Raw genomic sequence first — 21,880 nt, 5'->3', positions numbered from 1 at the left:
TATTTTTGTATAAAATGCCAGCTAATATTTTTTGTATATATTAAAAAGAATTGTGGGATATGGCACATACAATAACCAAATACTGTGCAATCACAATTACTGTTATCTACACTCAATAAACAACTACCACTCTTCAATATTACTGTGCTTGTCACCACCACCACTTCATTCTCTTGCCGCCTCCTTCCGAGGTCGGTGGCTGTCGACGAAGCTCTTGATCTCCTCCATGAGCACTGTGGATTGCTTCAGATCAGGGAAGGAGTAGAAAGAGTGGAAGGCCTCCGGGTACTCCACCAGCCGCGCCGACTTGCCCCTCGCCCTCAGCCCCTTGCAGTACCTCCGCTGCCAGTCCTGCAGCGGGTCGAAGCCCCCTACCACCACCATCGCCGCCGGCAGAGCCTCCTCCAGCTCCCCCACCGCCCGCGGCCCGAACACGTTCGACGCCTCGTGGTCCCGGTCCGCTCCCTCCGGAAGGAACGCCCGCCACAGCCAGTCCGTCCTCTCCACCGACACCAGCGGTGCACCGACCAGCCTCAGCTCAGCCTCTGTGCGCTCCTCGCCACCGAAGTAGGGCTGGATCAGCACCATTCCCGCCAGTCGCAGCCTCTTCCACCCGCCGTCGGCGTCCGCTGCCCAGCGCCGGGCTACGTGGTGGACGATGTTTCCGCCGGCGGAATCGCCCACGAGGAAGCAGCTGGATAGTTCGGCAAGATCTGCAGCGGAGGGGTCAGCGTACAAGAGGCCGCCGTCCTCCAGGAAGCGGAGCACGTGAACCCCGTCCTCGTACTGCGCCGGGCACCGGTGCTCCGGCGCGAGGCGGTAGTTGACGGATACCACGACGGCGTGGACCGTGCGGCAGATCCGGCGGCACACGTCGTCGAAGAGGTAGGAATCGGGGGACAGGAAGGCGAACCCGCCTCCGTGGAAGAAGACGATGACGGGAAGCCGTTCGCCGTCAGAAACGGAAGAGGGGACGAAGAGTCGGAACCACAGATCACGGGAGAGGTCAACGGGGACGTCGGCAGTGCGGACGCCACGAAAGGGTTTGGCGGAGGCGGCGACCCGGGCGTCGAGAAGCGACACGAGCCGGCGGTTGACGGTGCCGTCGGAGCGGCAAGCGGCGTCGTTGATGGCGGAAACGGCGGCGATGACGAACCGCTTGGTGCGCGAGAGGGGGGGAGCCACTGCGGCGGGCGACATTTCTGCTGTTTAGCCGAGCTCGTCTCGGGTGAAGAGCTCGGGAGCCGCGAGAGAGCGAGTTGGATGAGACGAGAGGAATCGAGCACCGATATATGGACTGCGAGCGAGAGACAGACAAGGAGAGAACGAATGAGGTGACGTCACGACGTCACGTTTTACACGAACGTACGAAATCCGACGCTTATATAGTCAAAATGATAACAGAAGTATAATACATTCCGTCCCCAACACTGTGACATCCTCTCTCTCTCACACACACGTGGGGACCCCGTGAGTAATTGAACCCGTCCGCTCCGTCTTCGATGTCATATACGTTACCCATGTGGGAAATCGAGTAACACGTGGTGGACCAACCGTGTCATGCCAATCCGTCACTTGTACGTGAAGTCTTTGTAGTGCCATACGTATACAGCACAAGATGTGGAAACGTGCATGACCATGTATTCCAATTCATAGAAACATACGATACTGCACGACAAGTAGCCACCCAAGTCGGTAAACTACTCGTGTACTGCTGCTTCGTTCGTGCATGCATGCGGAGGTGACGTCAAAGTCGACTGCAAAGGTCAGTTTTGGTCGTCGATTCCGTATGACTCCATCACAGCATTCAGAACGGAACCTTCCTCGCCAGTTTGAGCAAACGATCAGCAAATGAAACCGTGAGATCACTGCAATGCACACGAAAAACGCAAAACCAATTTTGATGTGAAGGGACAAAAAAGTTGTCTGTTCAAACGTTTTCTTTTCAATGGTTGTTCTTAGAAAGGCCAACTTCTTGACTTTTCCAAACCATCGCTCCACCATTCTCGTGTTTTGGTTTCATAAGTCTGACCATAAATACGCGTGATTAAATGTATCAAGTGGCTAAATAAACGAATAACATGTGTTGGTGTAAACAACTTTATGCCGTGGCCTCGAGGCCGACGCGGTTTGGTTCGGGTCTGAATGTGCGGGGATCTTGCACGGCGTTCCTCGAGACTGCTGAGGTGGCCGATTACGGTGGTCCGGTCGGGACGTTGCGTCGGGAGTGAAGCTTTTCCACAGCGTCGGGAAGATGCAACCCCGCCCTTGTACCTGCACACAGGTCGGGTCGGAAGCTCGGCCCGACCCCTCCGATGATCAAGTTAGACGATGTGGAGGGAGTTTTTAGTGAAGAAGTGTCCTCCCCCTCGTTTAGAACTCGGGGGTATTTATAGGGCAGTTGAGTGTTACCTGACGTGCCTGGCTGCAGGAGGCAGGATCGTACCTCTGATGGCGTCTGACATCGCCATTGACGTTGCGTGGAGAACCGAATTGCCGTAGGGTATGGGCGTGCCTCGGTGGTCGTTCTCCTCTGCCTCGGTCGAGCGCGTTGGGTCAGACAACGATGAAGGCATCGATTATTGCAATAGGGGGGAGTCCGAGGCATGGCTTTGTCCTTTGGTGCCGCAGTAGTCTCAGGCGACATGAGGTCGAGCACGTCTCGGGAGGGCAGGCCGCGACGAGGGAGGTGGTCTCGGGGGGCGTGGAGCCGAGGAGCACAACGCAAGCGGGCTGACCGCGCTGGTGTGTCTCGGGGAGCGCAGAGCCGAGGAGCACGACGCAGGCGGGCTGACCGCGCAGGTGTGTCTCGGGGAGCATAGAGCCGAGGAGCACGACGCAGGCGGGCTGACCGCGTAAGTGTGTCTCAGGGAGCATAGGGCCGAGGAGCACGATGCAAGCGGGCTGACCGCGCAGGTGTGTCTCGGGGAGCATAGAGTCGAGGAGCACGACGCAGGCGGGCTGACCGCGCAGGTGTGTCTCGGGGAGCATAGGGCCGAGGAGCACGACGCAGGCGGGCTGACCGCGCAGGTGTGTCTCGGGGAGCATAGAGCCGAGGAGCACGACGCAGGCGGGCTGGCCGCGTAAGTGTGTCTCGGGGAGCAAATGGCCGATGAGCACGATGCAAGCGGGCTGACCGCGCAGGTGTGTCTCGGGGAGCATAGGGCCGAGAAGCACGACGCAGGCGGGCTGACCGCGCAGGTGTGTCTTGGGGAGCATAGATCTGGGGAGCACGACGCAGGCGGGCTGACCGCGCAGGTGTGTCTCGGGGAGCATAGGGCCGAGGAGCACGACGCAGGCGGGCAGGCCGCGCAGGTGTGGTCTCAGGCACCATGCGGCCAAGGAGCATGACGCAGGCTAGCAGGCCGCGCAGGTGTGTTTCGGGGAGCATAGAGCCGAGGAGCACGATGCAGGCGGGCTGACCGCGCAGGTGTGGTCTCGGGGGCATGGACCCGAGGAGCACGACGCAGGCGGGCTGGCCGCGCAGGTGTGGTCTCGGGCATCATGTGGCCGAGGGGCACAACATGGTCCGGCGGGCCCGAGAAGCTACCTGTGCTACTTTCTCTCCTTGCCTACTTAGCAGTAGCGGGAGTCGAAAAGCTACCGTATTTGATTTCCTTTCTGAGGGGGAGCCGGTTGCTTTTGCAACACGCTTTCAGGCGTCAAGATCGAGGCGCCAGGGCGTTGCCGCTTCAATGGGGTTGCCACGTCAGGCTTTCATTAAGGCGGGCCATCTTTTGGCATTTCTAATGTGACGGTTACGCACGTGCGCGGGTGGGCTACCGCCCATTCTCGGGAGGCGAAGGGGCGCTGGTTCTGGAGGGACATCCCCTTTAAATAGCGAACGCCCAGCTTCGCTTTTATCTTTCACTGCTGAGTTTCCTTCTTCAAGTCATGTCGTTCCCTTCCCAGTTTTCTTCCTCGCCTCTTGCGTCAGTTAATATGTTGTCCTCTTCTTCCTCCTCTTCTTACCCTTCCCACGTAGTTGGAGGGGGATGTCCTCCGACATCCCCCGTGGAATCCTCAGATGGGGAAGCGGCGCAGGCCCTGGAGGCCTTGATGTGGACGCATGACAATGACTCCACCGTGAGTGGGTCTCTATTGGGGGGACTCCGGGAGCGCTATAGTATCCCGGAGGACCACATCCTTAGTGCCCCTGAACCGGGACAGCAGATGTATGACCCCGTCCCGAAGGGTTTCGTGCTGACCTTGGACGCCCTGGAGGCGGGTCTGCGTTTTCCCCTTCATCCCCTCATTGTGTCCTGCATATCTTTCTGGCGGATTTCGCCGTCTCACGTGGCGCCGAACTCTTGGCGCTACCTAGTGGTATTCCTGGGGGAATGCCACTATGCCAATATCACCCCCACCCTCAACCTCTTCTCTCCTGTTATCGCCTTTCCAAGGGTTCGGGGGGTTACTTCCTATCTACCCGGACAGGCTTTTGAGTCGGGGGGGCCCCTTCTAATAATAAATGGTGGAAGGGAAGGTTTTTTCACATTTGCCGCGCACAGGACTGGGGTTACGGGGTTCGATGGTCCGCGAGGGCGATCGACAACACCACCCCACTTTTGGGCGAAGCAGAGCGCCAAGATCTGGGGAGGCTCAATGAGATTCTCCCCAGGTCCCAGGCCCTCCGGAACATGGTCGAGCGGTGGCTGGTCGAGGCGGGTCTCAGCCCGATGCCTCTGGGTACGTTAGGGACGTTTGGTTCGAGTATTTGCGCGGTTCATCCCTGATATTAATACTCTTCTTGTCTCTTGTAGAAATGGTGAACCTCCGGTCGCTCTTGGAGGGCAAGGCGTCGCAAGCTCCTCCCCCAGCACTGCCGGGCGACCTGCGGCCTGGTACGAAGGACGCCCCATTGGAGGTCAAGGTCGGGCACCCTCGGAAGAAGGCGAAGGCGGCACCTTCAAAGGGGGCTGAGGCGGGCCCCCGTTGGGGCGAGGCCGGGCCTAGTCGGCGGGTGGCTGGGAAGGGTCCGCGCCCTCCCTCCGTTCGTGACCTGTGCCGACTGCCAGCCGGGGACGAGGAGCCGTTCCTAACGTGGCTGGTGGGCGAAATCCCTTTCGGGGAGGCCAGCGACCCCCTGGTAGCCCGCTGGGGAGGCCTGTCCCGGGGGGACAGGGTGTGGGCCAGAGGGGACTCCTCCGTAGCATTCCTCCGAGGCGCACTTCATCTCGACATGGCTCGGGATTTGTACACCTTGCCCTCAGAGGCTCTGCTCAGCAAGTCCGCCTAATCTTTGACCTGGGTAAGTACTCCTCTTCTCTTTCCGTTCGGGGTCGTTTGTCTGACGATGACCTTCTTAACATGTCTTTCTTTTTGTAGGGCCTTCATTACGCGACGACCCTGATGGATAGGGTGCGTGACGTCGGTCGGGTCATCGGGGGCCTTATTAGCCGCAACGCTGAGCTCCACCGCCAGGTCGAAGAGGCCCGAGCCGGGGCCGGCCCGGAGGCTGTGGTGGTCGCCGAGAAGCACGCGGCGGACTTTGAGGCGGAGGCGGCTCACCTTAGGTTAGAGCTCGAGGCCTCCAAGAAACCAAACGAGGAGCTCCAAAAAACAATAAGGGTGGAGCGAACCGAGCTCCGCCTGTCGAAGTCGGAGGTGAGCGCCCTCGGCAAGAAGCTGGAGGAGGCGAAGGCCGAAACAAGGGCGGCCTCGGAAGCGCTGGCGGAGGAGGCCCGTCTCCGACCCGTCAAGGATAAGGAGCTCCTCGAGGCGTATAAGAAGTCCGAGGGGTTCAAACTCGGGCTAACGTGGACGGGGCGGGTGTCCTTTGAATATGGATACCGAATCGCCATGTCCCGTTTCCGTGCTCATCACCCCGGCCTTGAGGTGGAGGAGGACCCCTTCACTCCCCACCCCAAGGATCTAGTTCGTGCCAAGAACATGCCCGCACGCCCCGGCAGCCCGCGGTCCTGCTCACCCCCATCGATTGCGCATGGCCGTTCGCGTAGTGGGTTTTGGACCTGCTCGGACCTTTCCCCCCAGCCTTAGTACAGCGGAAGTACATCATCGTGGGTGTGGATTATTTCACAAAGTGGGTCGAGGCTGAACCACTGGCGACGATCACGAAGTGACAAATGGAAAAGTTCGTGTGGAGGAACCTGGTGACTCGGTTTGGCTTGCCCAAAACCATCATTACAGACAATGGGCCCCAATTCGCTGGTAGAAGGTTCCGCGAGTTCTGCGCAAGCCATGTAATCCAGCTAAGGTTCAGCTTGGTGGCTTACCCTCAGACGAACGGGCTAGCAGAGGTAACCAATCGGTCCATTCTAGACATGCTCAAAAGAAGAGTGTCCGCAGCCCGATCGGCTTGGACGGACGAACTCCCGAGCGTCTTGTGGTCATTACGCACCACCCCCAAAACTACGACGGGAGAGTCCCCCTACAGCCTCACGTTCGGGACCGAAGCTGTCCTACCGCCCGAGGTAACTATCCCCACCCTTCGGACAAAAAACTATGACGAGGGAACCGCAAACGAAGGGCTTCGAGCCGACCTTGACATGCTCGAAGAATGGCGTGCCGACACACACTTGAAGGCCCTCTCTTATAAGAGAGCTGTCGCGAAGGTGTACAATCGGAAGGTATGACCCCGGCCAATCAAGTTAAACGACCTGGTCCTTCGCAAAACCGAAGTCAGTGACCCGACCCGAGCGAGGGGGAAGCTAGCCCCTAAATGGGAAGGACATTATCGGGTCGGCGAGACAATCCGACCGGGTACATACCGGCTCGCGACGATGGACGGTTCTTTTGTACTGAGAACATAGAATGTCTAGAACCTTAAGAAGTTTTTTCCCTAAGAGAAGAAGAAGTTTTTTCGTCTAAAGAAGAAGTTTTTCGTCCGAGGAAGAAGAAGCTTTTCGCTTAAGGGAAGAAGAAGTTGGGCAAACACACGAGAGAAGAAAAATTTTCTTTTATTTAAGAAACTAAGATTACAGGACTCGACCCCGACTTACAGGACTCGACCCCGACTCACAAGATCCGACCCCAACTCACAAAAACATACAGGACCCCTCTTTATTACAGTGGGACGTCCAGGCATTCATCAAAAGGGACGTCATCGGGCTCCCTCATGGACCTCAGCCAGAACCGTCCGAGCTTCGTCGGGCTCTAAGCACCGTAGGAGGGGGTATGTGAAGGACCGCTTATAGAGCCGTCCACTCACCTCGGTATACCACGCATGCGTACAACGCAGGCGTCGAGCCGTAGCCTCGTCGGGAGGAAGGGTCCCGTCCCGCTTGAAGCGTAGCAACTCTTGTACCCATGTGATTGGCGCGCCGCTCGAGGCCGCCACTGCGATTTCGATGGCACGGGCAGGGAGCTCCTTGACCTCGGGCCTCGGGCCCGGCTTCGGGGGTTGGCTTTGACGCCAGCTTAGCTAGCACATCGGCTCATTCGTTTTCTCCCCTCGAGACATTAGATAATGTAAAATGAAGGAACTTGGCGGTTAGGTTCTTTACCTGTGCCAGGTACTTCGCCATGATCGGGTCCCAAGCCTCGTATCCCCCGTTGAGTTCCTCGGCTACCAGTTGTGAGTCGGTGAGGACGCGTATGGCGACCACCTGCATCTCGAGGGCCAACCTGAGTCATGCTAGGAGCGCCTCGTATTCCGCCTCGTTGTTAGTGGCTTGGAACCCGAAGCGGAGGGAACGCTCGATCGACCGCCCGTCGGGAGCTAGCAGCACCAGCCCCGTGCCGACGCCCTTTGAGTTGGCCGATCCGTCGACGTGCAGGACCCATGCTTCGAGAGGTTGCTCGAGATCCACGTCCTCGATCTGGGTTAATTCTGCGATGAAGTCGGCCACGGACTGGGCTTTGATAGCGGTCCTGGGCACATATTGTACGTCATGCTCGCCGAGCTCCACCGCCCATTTGAGAAGACGTCCTGCAACATCAAATTTAGACAAGATCTGCCGAAGTGGTTGGTCGGTGATGACCTCCACCGGGTGAGCCTGGAAGTAGGGGCGTAGTTTCTGGGCTGACAGGACGAGCGCGAGTGCCAGTTTCTCAATCGGTGGGTATCGTTCCTCGGGCCCGTTCAGGACATGGCTGACATAGTAGACCTAAAGCTGTTCGCCGGAGTTTTCTTTGACCAGAACGGAACTGACTATGTGCTGGGAGGCAGCTAGGTAGAGGCCTAGCTTCTCCCCAGGAGAGACTGAGGCAAGTCAGGGGAGGCTGGCCAAGTGTTGCTTCATTTGTTTGAAGGCTTCCTCGCATTCCGCCGTCCATTGAAATTTTTTCGAGTTCTTCAGTGCCCTGAAGAAGGGGAGGCAGCGATCACCCGATCGGGAAAGGAAACAGAACATGGCGACGAGCCTCCCGTTAAGGCGTTGTAGGTCTTTGATCGTCCGAGGTGACTGCATATTGATGATCGCCTGGACTTTCTCCGGGTTGGCGTCAATTCCTCTTTCGTGTATGATAAACCCGAGGAACTTTCTTGAGGTGACGCCGAAGGCACACTTCGCGGGGTTGAGTCGCATGTCGAACTTGCGTAGCGTGGCGAATGCCTCGGCCATATCGGTAACGTGAGCTCCTGCCTCTTGGCTTTTTACAATCATGTCGTCGACGTAAACTTCCATGTTCCGCCCGATCTGGTGGGCGAACATTTTGTTCACTGTTCTCTGGTATGTAGCCCCGGCGTTCTTCAATCCGAAAGGCATGACTTTATAAAAGTAAACCCCTTGATCGGTGAGAAAGACCGTATGCTCTTGGTCTTCGGGTGTCATTCTGATCTGGTTGTATCCCGAGAAGGCGTCCATGAATGAGAGGCGGGCGTGTCCGACCGTTGTGTCGACCAACTGGTCGACCTTTGGGAGGGGGTAGCAATCCTTTGGGCATTTATTGTTGAGACTGGTGTAATCAACGCACATCCTCCAGCTTCCATTAGGTTTCTTGATGAGGACTACATTGGATAGCCATCGTGGGTATCGGGCTTTTTCTATGAAGCCTGCCGCTAAAAGTCGATCCACTTCTTCTCGTATGGCGAGCTGCCGATCAGGGGCCTGCCGTCTGGGTTTTTGCTTCACCGGGCGAGCGTCGGGTGAAATATTGAGGTGATGTTGTGCGACCTCCGGGTCGACGCCCGTCATGTCAGATGGCGACCAGGCGAAGACGTCAGCATTTTCTTGTAGGAAGCCGACGAGCTGCCTTCATTCTTGCTCGGGTAGCTCCGACCCGATTTTGACCGTCTGGTCTGGCCAACCCTCTAGCAGCGGCAAGTCGATGGTGGACCCCCTCGGCTCAGGATGGGGGGCTAGCTTCTTCGCCTCCCGGGGATCCGCCAATGGTGGTTCGACCCTTGCTCTCTTGTGTAATGAGACGGCGGTCAGGTAGCAGCGCCTAGATTCTCAGGGGCTTCCCGTGACCTCTTCGGTCCCGGCGTGGGTCGGGAACTTCACAGTTTGGTAGTAAGTTGAGACGACGGCTCTGACTTTGTTGAGGGTCGGCTGGCCGAGAATAGCATTGTATGCAGTGGGGAGGTCAACCACTAAGAAGGTGGTCATCATTGTCTTCGACCTCGGCGGGGCTCCCAGGGTCAAGGGCAAAGTGATTGCCCCCAGCGGTGAGATCGAATCACCGGTGAATCCGGTTAGCGCCGAGCACATTGGCTTCATGTTGTCTCTGGACAAGCCGAGCTTTTGGAAGGCGTCGAAGTAGAGTATGTCGGCCGAGCTCCCGATATCGACCATGATCCTTCTTACTTGCGCATTGGCGATCCTGACCGATATCACGAGCGCATCGTCGTGCTCGGATTATTCGGATGCTCCGGCCGGGAATGTGACCTCGGGCTCGGGCCCGTGCTTGGGAGCTTCGGTCGGGGCGACTCGGGCGTATGCCTTTCTTCTGGTCATGGAATTCCCGCCAGATACGGGGCCGCCAGCTATCACGTCAATGTGTCATTCGATGGGACCCTCCGGGCGCGGCGAAAGTTCCTTGTCCGGCCGAAGGTACTAGCCGAGATGCCCTCTACGAATGAGCTCCTCAATCTGCCTTTTCAACTCCCGACACTGTTCAATGTCATGCCCATGCTGCCGGTGGAAGCAGCAGTACTTCAATCGGTCTGCCACCTCTCGCGGACTCCTCATCGGGTAGGGATCTTTGAGCAGTCCCTTCTCCCTTATGTGGAGAAATATTTCTGTTTGGGACGAGCTCAAGGCGGGGAGAGGGGGCCTCGGTGCCGGCGGGTCGGATCTGTCCAACCTACGTTGTGATGCAGCGGGTTGCTGCTGTCGGGGCGGCTCCGGCTTGACCCTCTTGTGCTCTTCGCGCCTCACGGCCATCCATGTCTCTGCGGCGATGAACTGGCTTGCTCGCTGGAGCATCTCGGGTACCGTCGTGGGGGGTCGCTCCACCAGAGACCATAAGAACCTGGAAGGTCGCAGGCCTATCATGAATGCCTGCATCAATAGAGAGGGGTGAGCGTCCGAGAGCCCTTGGATCTGCGTCGTAAAACGGTTCACAAAATGGGAGAGGGGCTCATCCTCCCTTTGGTTGAGTCCGAGGAGCAACGCCACGGACGGCTTTGGTCGGGCGTAGGCTAGGAAGTTGAGCTCGAAGTCTCTGGCGAGCCGATCGAAGAAAGTGATGGTCCCGGTCTTCAGGTCGTTGTACCTTGCGCGGGCCGGCCCCCTCAAAGTCGTTGGGAACGCCCTGCACATCAAGGCGTCAGAAGTCCCATATAGCGCCATTTGGGCGCGAAAGGCAGCTACGTGGTCCGCGGGGTCAGTGGCGCCGTCATAGGCGTCCAGCGAAGGGAGCCGGAAGTGTAGTGAAATCACTTGATCTTGTATTTCGGGCGCGAACGGGGACCCTTGGTGTCCGTCCACTCCGAGCTCTCCTTTTGACTTGCGAACCTCCTACTGTACTTCGTCGAGGCGTTGATTAACGAGGCGCAACTGGGCTCGCAGGGCGTTCGTCGAGTCCGCGGATAGTGCCTCAGGCTCTGGGCGACTCGACGTGTCTTCCGCCTCTCAGTTCCCGGGCTGGGCTGTTCGGTTCCGAGGCAAAGCAGGGAGCTCGGGAAGTGGTGCATGAGTCCGGGTGGGGGGCTCCTGTTGTTGTAGAGGCTGGGTTATATGCGGGGGTGTCGGTTGGGAGACGAGCGGGATGATAGTTTGCACCACGCCCGCCAGTGCTCGGACTTGATGAGCGAGGTCGTGGAAGGCTTCGGGCGATACAGGCGACGGGCCGACGGGGGCATCGAGTGGCGATAAACCCGGGTCGTTGAACAACCGCCAGTAGCGCTCCAATGTAGTGGCGGGGCGTTCGTCTCAGGGTTCATCACGCAGGGGATGTTCTTCCGGGGTGCTGACCGGACGCAACCCCATAGTTGCGGGTTCGCCAGAGTGGATCTGCTGATCGCTCGACATTCGGAGCCCTCCTTCTAGTGCCAATCTGTTGGTGTAAACAACTTTATGCCGTGGCCTCGGGGCCGAGGTGGCTTGGTTCGGGTCCGAATGTGCGGGGATCTTGCACGGCGTTCCTCAAGACTGCTGAGGTGGCCGATTACGGTGGTCCGGTCGGGACGTTGCGTCGGGAGTGAAGCTTTTCCGCAGCGCCGGGAAGATGCAACCCCGCCCTTGTACCTGCACACAGGTCGGGTCGGAAGCTCGGCCCGACCCCTCCGACGATCAAGTTAGACGATGTGGAGGGAGTTTTTAGTGAAGAAGTATCCTCCCCCTTGTTTAGAACTCGGGGGTATTTATAGGGCAGTTGAGTGTTACCTGACGTGCCTAACTGCATGAGGCAAGATCGTACCTCTGATGGCGTCTGACATCACCATTGACGTTGCGTGGAGAACCGAACTGCCGCAGGGTATGGGCGTGCCTTGGTGGTCATTCTCCTCTGCCTCATTCGAGCGCGTTGGGCCAGACAACGTTGAAGTCGTTGTCTGAGAGCGGGTGATGTCAGCGCACATCGCGTCGGCATTATTGCCCTCTTTCCGGTAGAGTGTCGTCCAGTCATGGCTGACGTCGTAGCGCGTCATGTCGTCATTATTATCCTCATCAACATGCATATAAATTCTACTAAGTAAATGATAAATATTTGTTATATCTTTTAGCTCCCTAGGAAACAATGCCTGGGGTTAGCTCACTTTGTTAGAAGCGGCAAACATCATACCGTCAACCCCTACACAGGCAGGCAGAATGTTGGGCGATTTAGAATAGATTCACGCGAGCAGAACAAGTTTGACGAGTAGGACTCACATCAACGGGCAGCCACTCCTTAATCCTCATCGTCAAAACGAGGACTTTTGTATCTTGGGAGGCTGCTATGGCCTCGGTTTGATTGATTAGAACAGCATATGTCGAGCTTTCAAGAAGCTTAATTTGAACAGCATTTGAAGAGCAAAGCAAGAACAGTTGAATAGCAGATGATCCATCTATTTGATAACAGATAAAGATTTTCTCAATTGCACAAGGAAATCTCGTAGGATAGTTAAGGAAAATCCTTCCTTCCCACATGTATAAATAAGCCATTGTACTCAACTATTCATAAGTACTTTTAATCATTACAATACAACTTATCATGGTATCAAAGTCATATTGCCTTAGAACAAGGTTTATCCTTCTTTCTTCACTGTCCGCTGCTCCATCCTCCAACAACTACAACTCCGGAGCTGCTGTCAAATCCACCGCTCAAGTGCAGCGCCACAAACAACTAGCCTTTTAAGCCATAGCTTAGACAGCGAAGCCATCAGACGACCATCAAAGTCCTCGAGCTCTATCACTATTGCACTAACTCCAAAGCTACTATCAAATCCACCGCTCAGGTGCAGCGCCACCAACAACTAGCCTTTTAAGCCATTGCTCAGACGACCTCCAAAGTCCTCCAGCTCTACCACTATCGCACCAGCTCCAACGAGCAACGACGCAACTCCTCTCCGCCTATCATGAAACTCCACGTCAACTCTATCTTCCCTTCTACAATATATTGTGATAATATTGAAGCTACTTATCTATGTGAAATATATTATAATCGATTTTCATTTCATGCGAGATCAAGTTGTTAGACATCAACTACGTGTTTTTCACGTCCATACGACTGATCAACTAGCAGACTCACTCATGAAGTCTCTCGCTCGTAAACTATTTTCGTTACATCGTTCTAAGATTGGCATCCTTGACAGGAGTTTAATCATGCGGAGTGCATGATAACAGATAAAGATTTCCTTAACTGCACGAGGAAATCCCATAGGATAGTTGAGGAAAATCCTCAACTGTATAAATAAATCATTGTACTCAACCATTCATAAGTACTTTTCATCACTACAATACAACTTATCACCACTAACACCACAAGCAAACAAACTCACTCGAGAACGCGTGGTGGGCATTATATTGTAATTACAATATGAGAGGCTTCCTATGACGCTTGTTCGATGCCGATGATTGCTATCACGCCCTCGCCGGCCCGGTAAGGCGCGGCCGTCGTCTTTCCGAGCCACCGCGTCCGCTCTCAGCCATCAACTCGCTTGTCATTTTCCTCTTGGTGCCCGCCTTCGCAGACGACGATGGCGGCGGCGGCGGTCCTGTTCGAGCGTAGCTTCTCAGTCTCAGAACGTCATTAGCTTGGAGAGGTTTGATGATGAAATCCTCGGCTCCAATAGCTCGGCACCTAATTTGAACACACACGCATGATCATTTAGTTTTGGAGAAGAAACATATCGTCTCTCCCGGCAATAGAATGGGCACATCTCATTCAGCAATGCACAAACCATTGGTTTCTTTGACCAGGAAAAAGAAAGAAATAGAAGCAAGGCATGAAATATCGGATGGATGCCCAGACAAGACTAATGTTTGGTTTGTTGACAGCTTAAATGATGATGGTGCATTCAGCAGATTTCATCTTTGCAGTGAACGGCATCGAAAGATTACTGCGGAAGGAAGCTACAAGCCTGTTGATTCTCTGTGGCTCGTTTTCTGATGACATTACGATCACAGGAATGGGTTTTTGGCAGCTCTGTTCCTGAAGTGTAAGATGTAGACATGATTAGCAGGAAGATGAGGCAGAATGCAGATTGTACTGCACAGCTTTCATACCATGACAGCCTTTAGGAGGTCATAACCAGTCATCTCCGGCATGCAGTAGTCTGTGAGGATTGTGTCTACCTTCTGGTCCTACAATTATTGTCATTGTTTCAGTAACACAAAATTAAAAACCTTTTTTTAATCTTTATCGACGACTGATACAAACAGTCGACTCACATCTTTCTGAATCCTTTCATCTCGTTTATATCAAAAACAAAAAAAGAGATGGTACCAATTAAGTTTGTTCCAATAAATAAAATTTTATTTTTGTATAAAAAACCAGCTAATATTTTTTGTACATATTAAAAAGCATTGTGGGATATGGCACATACAATAACCAAATACTGTGCAATCACAATTACTGTTATCTACACTCAATAAACAACTACCACTCTTCAATATTACAGTGCTTGTCACCACCACCACTTCGTTCTCTGTCCTCCTCCTTCCGAGGTCGGTGGCTGTCGACGAAGCTCTTGATCTCCTCCATGAGCACTGTGGATTGCTTCAGATCAGGGAAGGAGTAGAAGGAGTGGAAGGCCTCCGGGTACTCCACCAGCCGCGCCGACTTGCCCCTCGCCCTCAGCCCCTTGCAGTACCTCCGCTGCCAGTCCTGCAGCGGGTCGAAGCCCCCTACCACCACCATCGCCGCCGGCAGAGCCTCCTCCAGCTCCCCCACCGCCCTCGGCCCGAACACGTTCGACGCCTCGTGGTCCCGGTCCGCTCCCTCCGGAAGGAACGCCCGCCACAGCCAGTCCGTCCTCTCCACCGACACTAGCGGTGCACCGACCAGCCTCAGCTCAGCCTCTGTGCGCTCCTCGCCACCGAAGTAGGGCTGGATCAGCACCATTCCCGCCAGTCGCAGCCTCTTCCACCCGCCGTCGGCGTCCGCTGCCCAGCGCCGGGCTACGTGGTGGACGATGTTTCCGCCGGCGGAATCGCCCACGAGGAAGCAGCTGGATAGGTCGGCAAGATCTGCAGCGGAGGGGTCAGCGTACAAGAGGCCGCCGTCCTCCAGGAAGCGGAGCACGTGAACCCCGTCCTCGTACTGTGCCGGGCACCGGTGCTCCGGCGCGAGGCGGTAGTTGACGGATACCACGACGGCGTGGACCGTGCGGCAGATCCGGCGGCACACGTCGTCGAAGAGGTAGGAGTCGGGGGACAGGAAGGCGAACCCGCCTCCGTGGAAGAAGACGATGACGGGAAGCCGTTCGCCGTCAGAAACGGAAGAGGGGACGAAGAGTCGGAACCACAGATCACGGGAGAGGTCAACGGGGACGTCGGCAGTGCGGACGCCACGAAAGGGTTTGGCGGAGGCGGCGACCCGGGCGTCGAGAAGCGACACGAGCCGGCGGTTGACGGTGCCGTCGGAGCGGCAAGCGGCGTCGTTGATGGCGGAAACGGCGGCGATGACGAACCGCTTGGTGCGCGAGAGGGGGGGAGCCACTGCGGCGGGCGACATTTCTGCTGTTTAGCCGAGCTCGTCTCGGGTGAAGAGCTCGGGAGCCGCGAGAGAGCGAGTTGGATGAGACGAGAGGAATCGAGCACCGATATATGGACTGCGAGCGAGAGACAGACAAGGAGAGAACGAATGAGGTGACGTCACGTGTTACACGAACGTACGAAATCCGACGCTTATATAGTCAAAATGATAACAGAAGTATAATACATTCCGTCCCCAACAGCGTGACATCGTCCCTCTCTCTCTCACACACGTGGGGCCCCCGTGAGTTATGTGAACCCGTCCGCTCCGTCTTCGACGTCACACACGTTACCCGAGTGGGAAATCGAGTAACACGTGGTGGACCAACCGCGTCTTGCCAATCCGTCACTTGTACGTGAAGTCTTAGTAGTGCCGTATGTATACCGCACAGGATGAGGAAACATTCATGTCCATGTCTTCCAATTCATTCGACAAGTCGCCACCCAAGTCGGTAAACTACTCGTGTACAGCTGCCTCGTTCGTGGTTGCATGCGGAAGTGACGGCAAAGTCGGCTGGAAAGTTCGGATGCGGTCGTCGATTCCGTATGACTCCATCACAGCATTCAGAACGGAACCTTCCTCGCCAGTTTGACCGAACGACCAGCAAATGAAACCGTGAGATCACTGCAATGCACACGAAAAACGCAAAACCAATTTTATGTGGAGGGACAAAAAAGTTGTCTGCTCAAACGATTTCTTTTCAATGGTTGTTCTTAGAAAGGCCGACTTCTTGACTTTGCCAAACCATCGCTCCACCATTCTCTCTCGTGTTTTGGTTTCATAAGTCTGACCATAAATACGTGTGATTGAATGTATCAAGTGGCTAAATAAACGAATAACATGCATATAAATCCTACTTTGTTAGAAGCGGCAAACATCATACCGTCAACCCCTAAACAGGCAGGCAGAATGTTGGAGGATTTCGAATAGATTCACACGAGCATAACAAGATTGAGGAGTACGACTCACATCAACGGACAGCCGCTCCTTAATCCTCGTCGTCAAAACGAGGACTTTTGTATCTTGGGAGGCTGCTATGGCCTCGGTTTGATGGATTAGAACAGCATATGTCGAGCTTTCAAGAAGCTTAATTTGGACAGCATTTGAAGAGCAAAGCAAGAACAGTTGAATCGCAGATGATCCATCCACTTACACCGACAAGCAAACAAACTCACTCGAGAACGCGTGGTAGGCATTACGTTGTAATTACAATATGAGAGGCTTCCTATGACGCTTGTTCGTTGCCGATGATTGCTATCACGCCATCGCCAGCCCGGTAAGGCGCGGCCGTCGTCTTTCCGAGCCACCCCCGCCGCTCTCAGCCATCAACTCGATTGTCATTTTCCTCTTGGTGCCCGCCTTGGAAGACGACAATGGCGGCGGCGGCGGCAGTCCTGTTCTAGCGTAGCTTCTCAGTCTCAGAACGTCATTAGTTTGGAGAGGTTTGATGATGAAATCCTCGGCTCCAATAGCTCGGCACCTAATTTTAGCACACACGCATGATCTTTTAGTTTTGGAGAACAAACATATCATCTCTCCCGGAAATAGAATGAGCACATCTCATTCAGCAATGCACAAACCATTGGTTTCTTTGACCGGGAAAAAGAAAGAAATAGAAGCAAGGTCCGAAATGTCGGACGGATGCCCTGACACGACTAATGTTTGATTTGTTGACAGCTTAAATGATGATGGTGCATTCAGCAGATTTCGTCTTTGCAGTGAACGGCATCCAAAGAAGTGTGGAAGGAAGATACAAACCTGTTGATTCTCTGTGGCTCGTTTTCTGATGACATTACGATCACAGGAATGGGTTTTTGGCAGCTCTGTTCCTGAAGTGTAAGATGTAGTAGACATGATTAGCAGGAAGACGAGGCAGAATGCAGACTGTTCTGCACAGCTTTCATACCTTGACAGCCTTTAGGAGGTCATAACCAGTCATCTCCGGCATGCAGTAGTCTGTGAGGATTATGTCTACCTTCTGGTCCTACAATTATTGTCATTGTTTCAGTAACACAAAATTAAACCTTTTGATCCAACAACGAAAGGATGGATGGAAAGTGAACAGGAAGTTTAGACCAAATGCAGCCAAGTAAATGCAATAAAAAACATATTTCCCTCCACTAGATTGTCAATTGTTTTTTCTTCACAAACAAACACATTTAGCATTATGGTGACAAAAAACCAAGAAGCAAATGTGACAACAAAAAAGGAGTTCGAAAAGACTGCCTTACATCGACAACAGGAGACTTGGTCTTGTCTTCACTTAATCCAAGAACTTCCATTGCCCTCTTTGCACTGTCAACCGATGTAACTGAAGGAAAATGAATTGTTCGAGGAATTAAGCATTAGAAGCCATTCCAGTGGAAAACTTCGAGTACTAATGTTAACAAAAACTTGAAGACTGGAGATATTAGAAAAGAGAAAGATGTGTGTTCAGAAGAGAACACCACCGAAGAGTCACTAATACTAAGAACAGAGAGCATAGTCACTGGGGAGATGAAACATAGGCATTGTGGTAATGGAATTAGTAACAGAGCATTTTGTTTTTGCAGGTCAGCAACAATTGACCAAACTAAGAACTCCTCAGGAGGCTTAAAAGCTAAAGATCACAGCAAAGCAGAGTGATTACTGGGAAAAAGAATGAAAAGAAACTGATGCACGTCAATTTGTGTCTGTATTATAGGCTCACCTTGAAACATGGCTCCACTCTTCTTGAGCAAGACCTCCACCATCCTCCTGTCCACCGGGGAGTCATCCACCACCAGCACCCTCACCTCCACCCCACCTTCCAACATGCCGTCGTTACTCCCCTCCTCTCTCTTCTCCACCTCCTCCATGAGTTCCCCGCAGAAGAAGCCACAGCTGGGAGAGAGCAGGGGGAGCAGCCCGGAGGGCGTAGGAGGTGAAGCTCTTATAAAGGAAACGAGGCGAAGGAAGTGCGGGAATGGCGGGACCCACGCGCGTGTCGTGAGCCGTGGGGCCCTGCAGGAAGGAACGGAATACTTTTCCATAGATTTTGTTGTCGGGAGAATCTAGCCTGCCATGGGATTCGGGACATTGACCTCGAAGCCCCCCTCACATCAAGCCCACAGCCATATCTATATTCTCCTTCTCAGGTCTCCTGCGTATCCATCTTCTTTCTTTCACACTTGAATCATGCTTTAGACGATGAAGCCAATTGCCAACCTTTATGATTTTGATGTTGCACCTACAGTTTTACAGAGCATGCTTCTCGAAAGCTAAACAGGATAATTGGATCTTTGTTCGTAATTCTACTACATAATCTCTTAACAAAACAAAGGCATCATCAGCCCACAGTTTCTATGCAAGCCATGACTGACTCTTTTCCTTCTCTTTATGTCTATTGTTCTGCGTTTTATATGCTCAGTCACTGAGATCCTCCAAGAACGCACAACGTCGTATTCGATTAAACTGGGGAGGATCATCAACGCCAGGATCTGCACTATGGATTGTATCCCGTGCTGTTCTGTGCTGCCAGAGGTGGTTCAAGCAGCGGCAACTTTAGATGAGTGCTTGGATTGCGATATCGTCCTTTGCTGTACTTTTGGCTCATGAGTTGTGTGACCTGATGGTGGATGATGGTTTAAAGAGGTGGCAGGGTTCGTACACAGAGGCATAATTACTGGGTTTTGAGGGATAAACAAATGCAGAAGTATTTATGCTGCTCGTGAAAGTGTTGGGATTCAAATATAAATGATATCATTGCCAATTCTTGATCTAAAAAAACTCGAGATATTCTAAAAACTTCAAGTAATTTATCCTTCGGATCATTTATTTAGATGAAAAATTCAAAATACTTGGCCGATTACATTAATGACAGATACTGAAATGCTGTCTGCTTTCTGCGTTCTTGCGGTGAGACGATGGAGAGAGAGAGAGAGAGGGGGAGAGATTGTGTTGCTAGAGAGAAGACTTTTCCAACACAGAAAGGAAGATACATCTGAGTGGTGGGAGTGCAGTGGTCACTTCTGGCACTGTTGAGGAATCACAAAATCTTAAAAGGGACACCATATCTTGCATGCATCTCTCTCTCTCTCTCTCTGAGCCACTGCCCTCTGAGAGTTGCAGCTCAGGTCACGGTGATTCAGATGATGACATCTTACATCCACTTTTTATTTCTTTAAGCTTCACATAGATTCGCTTTCTTCCTTCCTTGATGTTTAGCGATCTCGATGATCAACGTGCGAATCATGAGACTCGTCATTCTCTTCTAAATATGAGTTATTAGTCGACTCCTCCCGAGGAAATGAAAACTAAATTATTTGTTCTTTATAAACCGATAGATACTTTCTGAAATTTTAGTTTTTCTCTAATAATCGAATACTAAAAAGGTCCAATAAATTTGTTTATATTTTTTTGTACCATCAAAAGCATTTCAAGAAAATAAAACAATACAATGACCAAATGGAAAGCTACTTTTGAGGGCTTTTCAGCAATCCACTTAAAAAGAAATCAAGCCAACCAAAATTATATTGAAGTGTTCATTATATAAAGCTATTGCCTGTCATGTGTTGAATTCTATATTTAAAGATGGAAAAGTCTTATATGGTAGATGACAATCTCTTCTACATTTGAGAATATTTGGTTTTAGGAGTCTTAATATGCTGATAAGTCCTTCAAAATTAGAATAAAACATATATATATATATATATATATATATATAAACCTATGAAGATTATTGAGATTCTTTACAATTAGGGTTACATATTATATATCTGTGGAAAGAACGACAAAGAGACGTGAAGCAGTTCGTGAAGGCACGCGTCTCTCCTGGCGATAAAAAGCTAAAGCGGCAAAGTCGTCGTACAGATCGCAACCCACGCTTCCTCCATCAGCCCATTTGCTTCCATGTATGAAAACCAAGAAAAAGAAGTCATGTCACAGTCCCAACCAAAGCATGCATAATATTCACTCTTGGAGAAATGTTCATCGAGGAAGACGACTTTAGCTTTATCTCTTGCGATTTCTGCTGAGCGAGAAGGATTTGTGTCGAGAAAGGTAGGGAGAACTGTTATCGAAAGTACTTCAGGCTTGGATTTAGATAGTCTTTGGTTTCAGGAAGTAGAGAGACATTTAACAGAAGGTGAAGGACTTCAGGTAGATCAGTGCACACAGGATAAGGCTGCTGTCAATCTTTGGTGATCACTGTGCTAACTTTTGCAGTCGCTGGCCAGATGTGATTAGCTTTTAGCAGCCAACTCTCATCTCTCTCGCACACTTTTGTCCTGCCTTTGTTTTTGTTTTTTGTTCTCGCATCTGATCCTTCTTGTTTTCCAGAAAGAAGGCCACACACCGGATTGGAATCCTATGTACGGTGATGTGTCCAAAGCATGTAAGAAAGGATGCCACACACACCGAAGCTGTAACTGGATTCCTGCAGTGTTCATTGTTGATCCAACAAACACATAGAAAGTTGCCAAGAAGATGCTTTAGGACAAAACTTGGAACTGTTGAAGGGGATAGAAAGTTGCATTTGCTTGCACCACACACTGCATGATGCTTCACCAAGATCTCGTGGCAAAACACCATGAACAGATGTCAAGGTTAACGCCAGGAGAGCAGGTTGGTGTGCACTTCACAAAGATGGGCAAGTTGGCCAAGCATGCATCAAAACTAAGGAGGAGATCTGAGGAGGAGGAGGAGGAGGAAAGCATGCAGAAATGATGCAAGCTGTGTGGCATGCAGGCCAGCCCTTGACTCGTGAACAGAGATATGATGAGCTATTGTTAGCCCAAGCAACGACAGCATCATTGTCTTCTCTCTTTGTTCGTCGAATGGGGACCATGCTGATGTTGCTGCTCCAGAAAGGGCTTCTCTTCTTCATGACCTGACAGCCTTTGCCTCTCCTGGGAGCTACACCTGTGAACCCCTTGAATCTTACTGATGAACACATCTGCGTTCAAGTGGAACAAGTGCACTGAATTCATGGATTTAAAGGAACCAACAGTGCTCTAAGACCAATGCTCTCCATTCCTTTGCATCGACAGTATATTGCATACAAACTGATCAGATCTGAAGCAAAGTTCTATCTAGCAGAGAGAGCTAACCTTCTTAGTGGATGAATCTGCTCTTCAGGGTTGATGGAGGTAAGCCCAACCACAATGTTGGCTATTAGTTGCAGGCCCATCAACATAAAGTCCATTCAAGGGTAACCTTCCGCCCTAACTTTTAGGCATATATCATTAGCATAACAATAGAGGAAAGGTAACAAGAGAATATCATTAGTATAAGAAGCATTTAGGTATATATCAAAAGTATAAGAATATTTATGAGCATATCAATGACGTACGAAATATTTCAGAGCATATCAAGTGAACAAATAATAAACATAAGCTTA

The 21,880-nt window shown here is 52.4% G+C and overlaps 4 protein-coding genes across 4 annotated transcripts; all 4 read right to left on the bottom strand.

Moving 5' to 3' along the window:
- Positions 1-23: 23 nt before the first annotated feature.
- LOC103989843 (probable carboxylesterase 18) lies at positions 24-1,278 on the bottom strand. Its single transcript, XM_009408789.3, has one exon. It carries the CDS (start codon positions 1,198-1,200, stop codon positions 166-168), a length of 1,035 nt encoding a protein of 344 aa, XP_009407064.2. The 5' UTR covers positions 1,201-1,278; the 3' UTR covers positions 24-165.
- Positions 1,279-9,959: 8,681 nt separating this feature from the next.
- LOC135677541 (uncharacterized) lies at positions 9,960-10,697 on the bottom strand. The gene has a single exon (XM_065189902.1). The coding sequence runs from the start codon at positions 10,695-10,697 to the stop codon at positions 9,960-9,962; it is 738 nt and encodes a 245-aa protein (XP_065045974.1).
- A 3,554-nt stretch (positions 10,698-14,251) lies between these two features.
- Positions 14,252-15,579, bottom strand: LOC135677834 (probable carboxylesterase 18). Its single transcript, XM_065190243.1, has one exon. The coding sequence runs from the start codon at positions 15,499-15,501 to the stop codon at positions 14,425-14,427; it is 1,077 nt and encodes a 358-aa protein (XP_065046315.1). The 5' UTR covers positions 15,502-15,579; the 3' UTR covers positions 14,252-14,424.
- Positions 15,580-16,592: 1,013 nt separating this feature from the next.
- Positions 16,593-18,392, bottom strand: LOC135677835 (two-component response regulator ORR3-like). The gene is made up of 5 exons (XM_065190244.1): positions 18,212-18,392; positions 17,754-17,833; positions 17,429-17,506; positions 17,281-17,351; positions 16,593-17,002 (listed from the first exon to the last, which is right to left on the bottom strand). The coding sequence occupies exons 1-5, from the start codon at positions 18,357-18,359 to the stop codon at positions 16,780-16,782; spliced, it is 600 nt and encodes a 199-aa protein (XP_065046316.1). The 5' UTR covers positions 18,360-18,392; the 3' UTR covers positions 16,593-16,779.
- Between the last annotated feature and the right edge of the window lie 3,488 nt (positions 18,393-21,880).

The sequence above is a fragment of the Musa acuminata genome, chromosome BXJ1-6 (assembly GCF_036884655.1).
Source record: "Musa acuminata AAA Group cultivar baxijiao chromosome BXJ1-6, Cavendish_Baxijiao_AAA, whole genome shotgun sequence".
In the NCBI taxonomy this organism is placed as follows: Eukaryota; Viridiplantae; Streptophyta; class Magnoliopsida; order Zingiberales; family Musaceae; genus Musa; species Musa acuminata.
This window is presented reverse-complemented; position numbering and strand designations above follow the sequence as displayed.

Bases quoted from the DNA above. Each gene is read 5' to 3' on its own strand.
- LOC135677835 (XM_065190244.1), bottom strand. From the start codon at position 18,359: ATGGAGGAGGTGGAGAAGAGAGAGGAGGGGAGTAACGACGGCATGTTG. The intron at 17,507-17,753 runs GTAAGGCAGTCT...CAATAATTGTAG, and splicing joins CCAAGTCTCCTGTTGTCGAT to GACCAGAAGGTAGACATAAT. The intron at 17,352-17,428 runs GTATGAAAGCTG...CTTACACTTCAG, and splicing joins ACCTCCTAAAGGCTGTCAAG to GAACAGAGCTGCCAAAAACC.
- LOC103989843 (XM_009408789.3), bottom strand. From the start codon at position 1,200: ATGTCGCCCGCCGCAGTGGCTCCCCCCCTCTCGCGCACCAAGCGGTTC.
- LOC135677541 (XM_065189902.1), bottom strand. From the start codon at position 10,697: ATGGCGCTATATGGGACTTCTGACGCCTTGATGTGCAGGGCGTTCCCA.
- LOC135677834 (XM_065190243.1), bottom strand. From the start codon at position 15,501: ATGTCGCCCGCCGCAGTGGCTCCCCCCCTCTCGCGCACCAAGCGGTTC.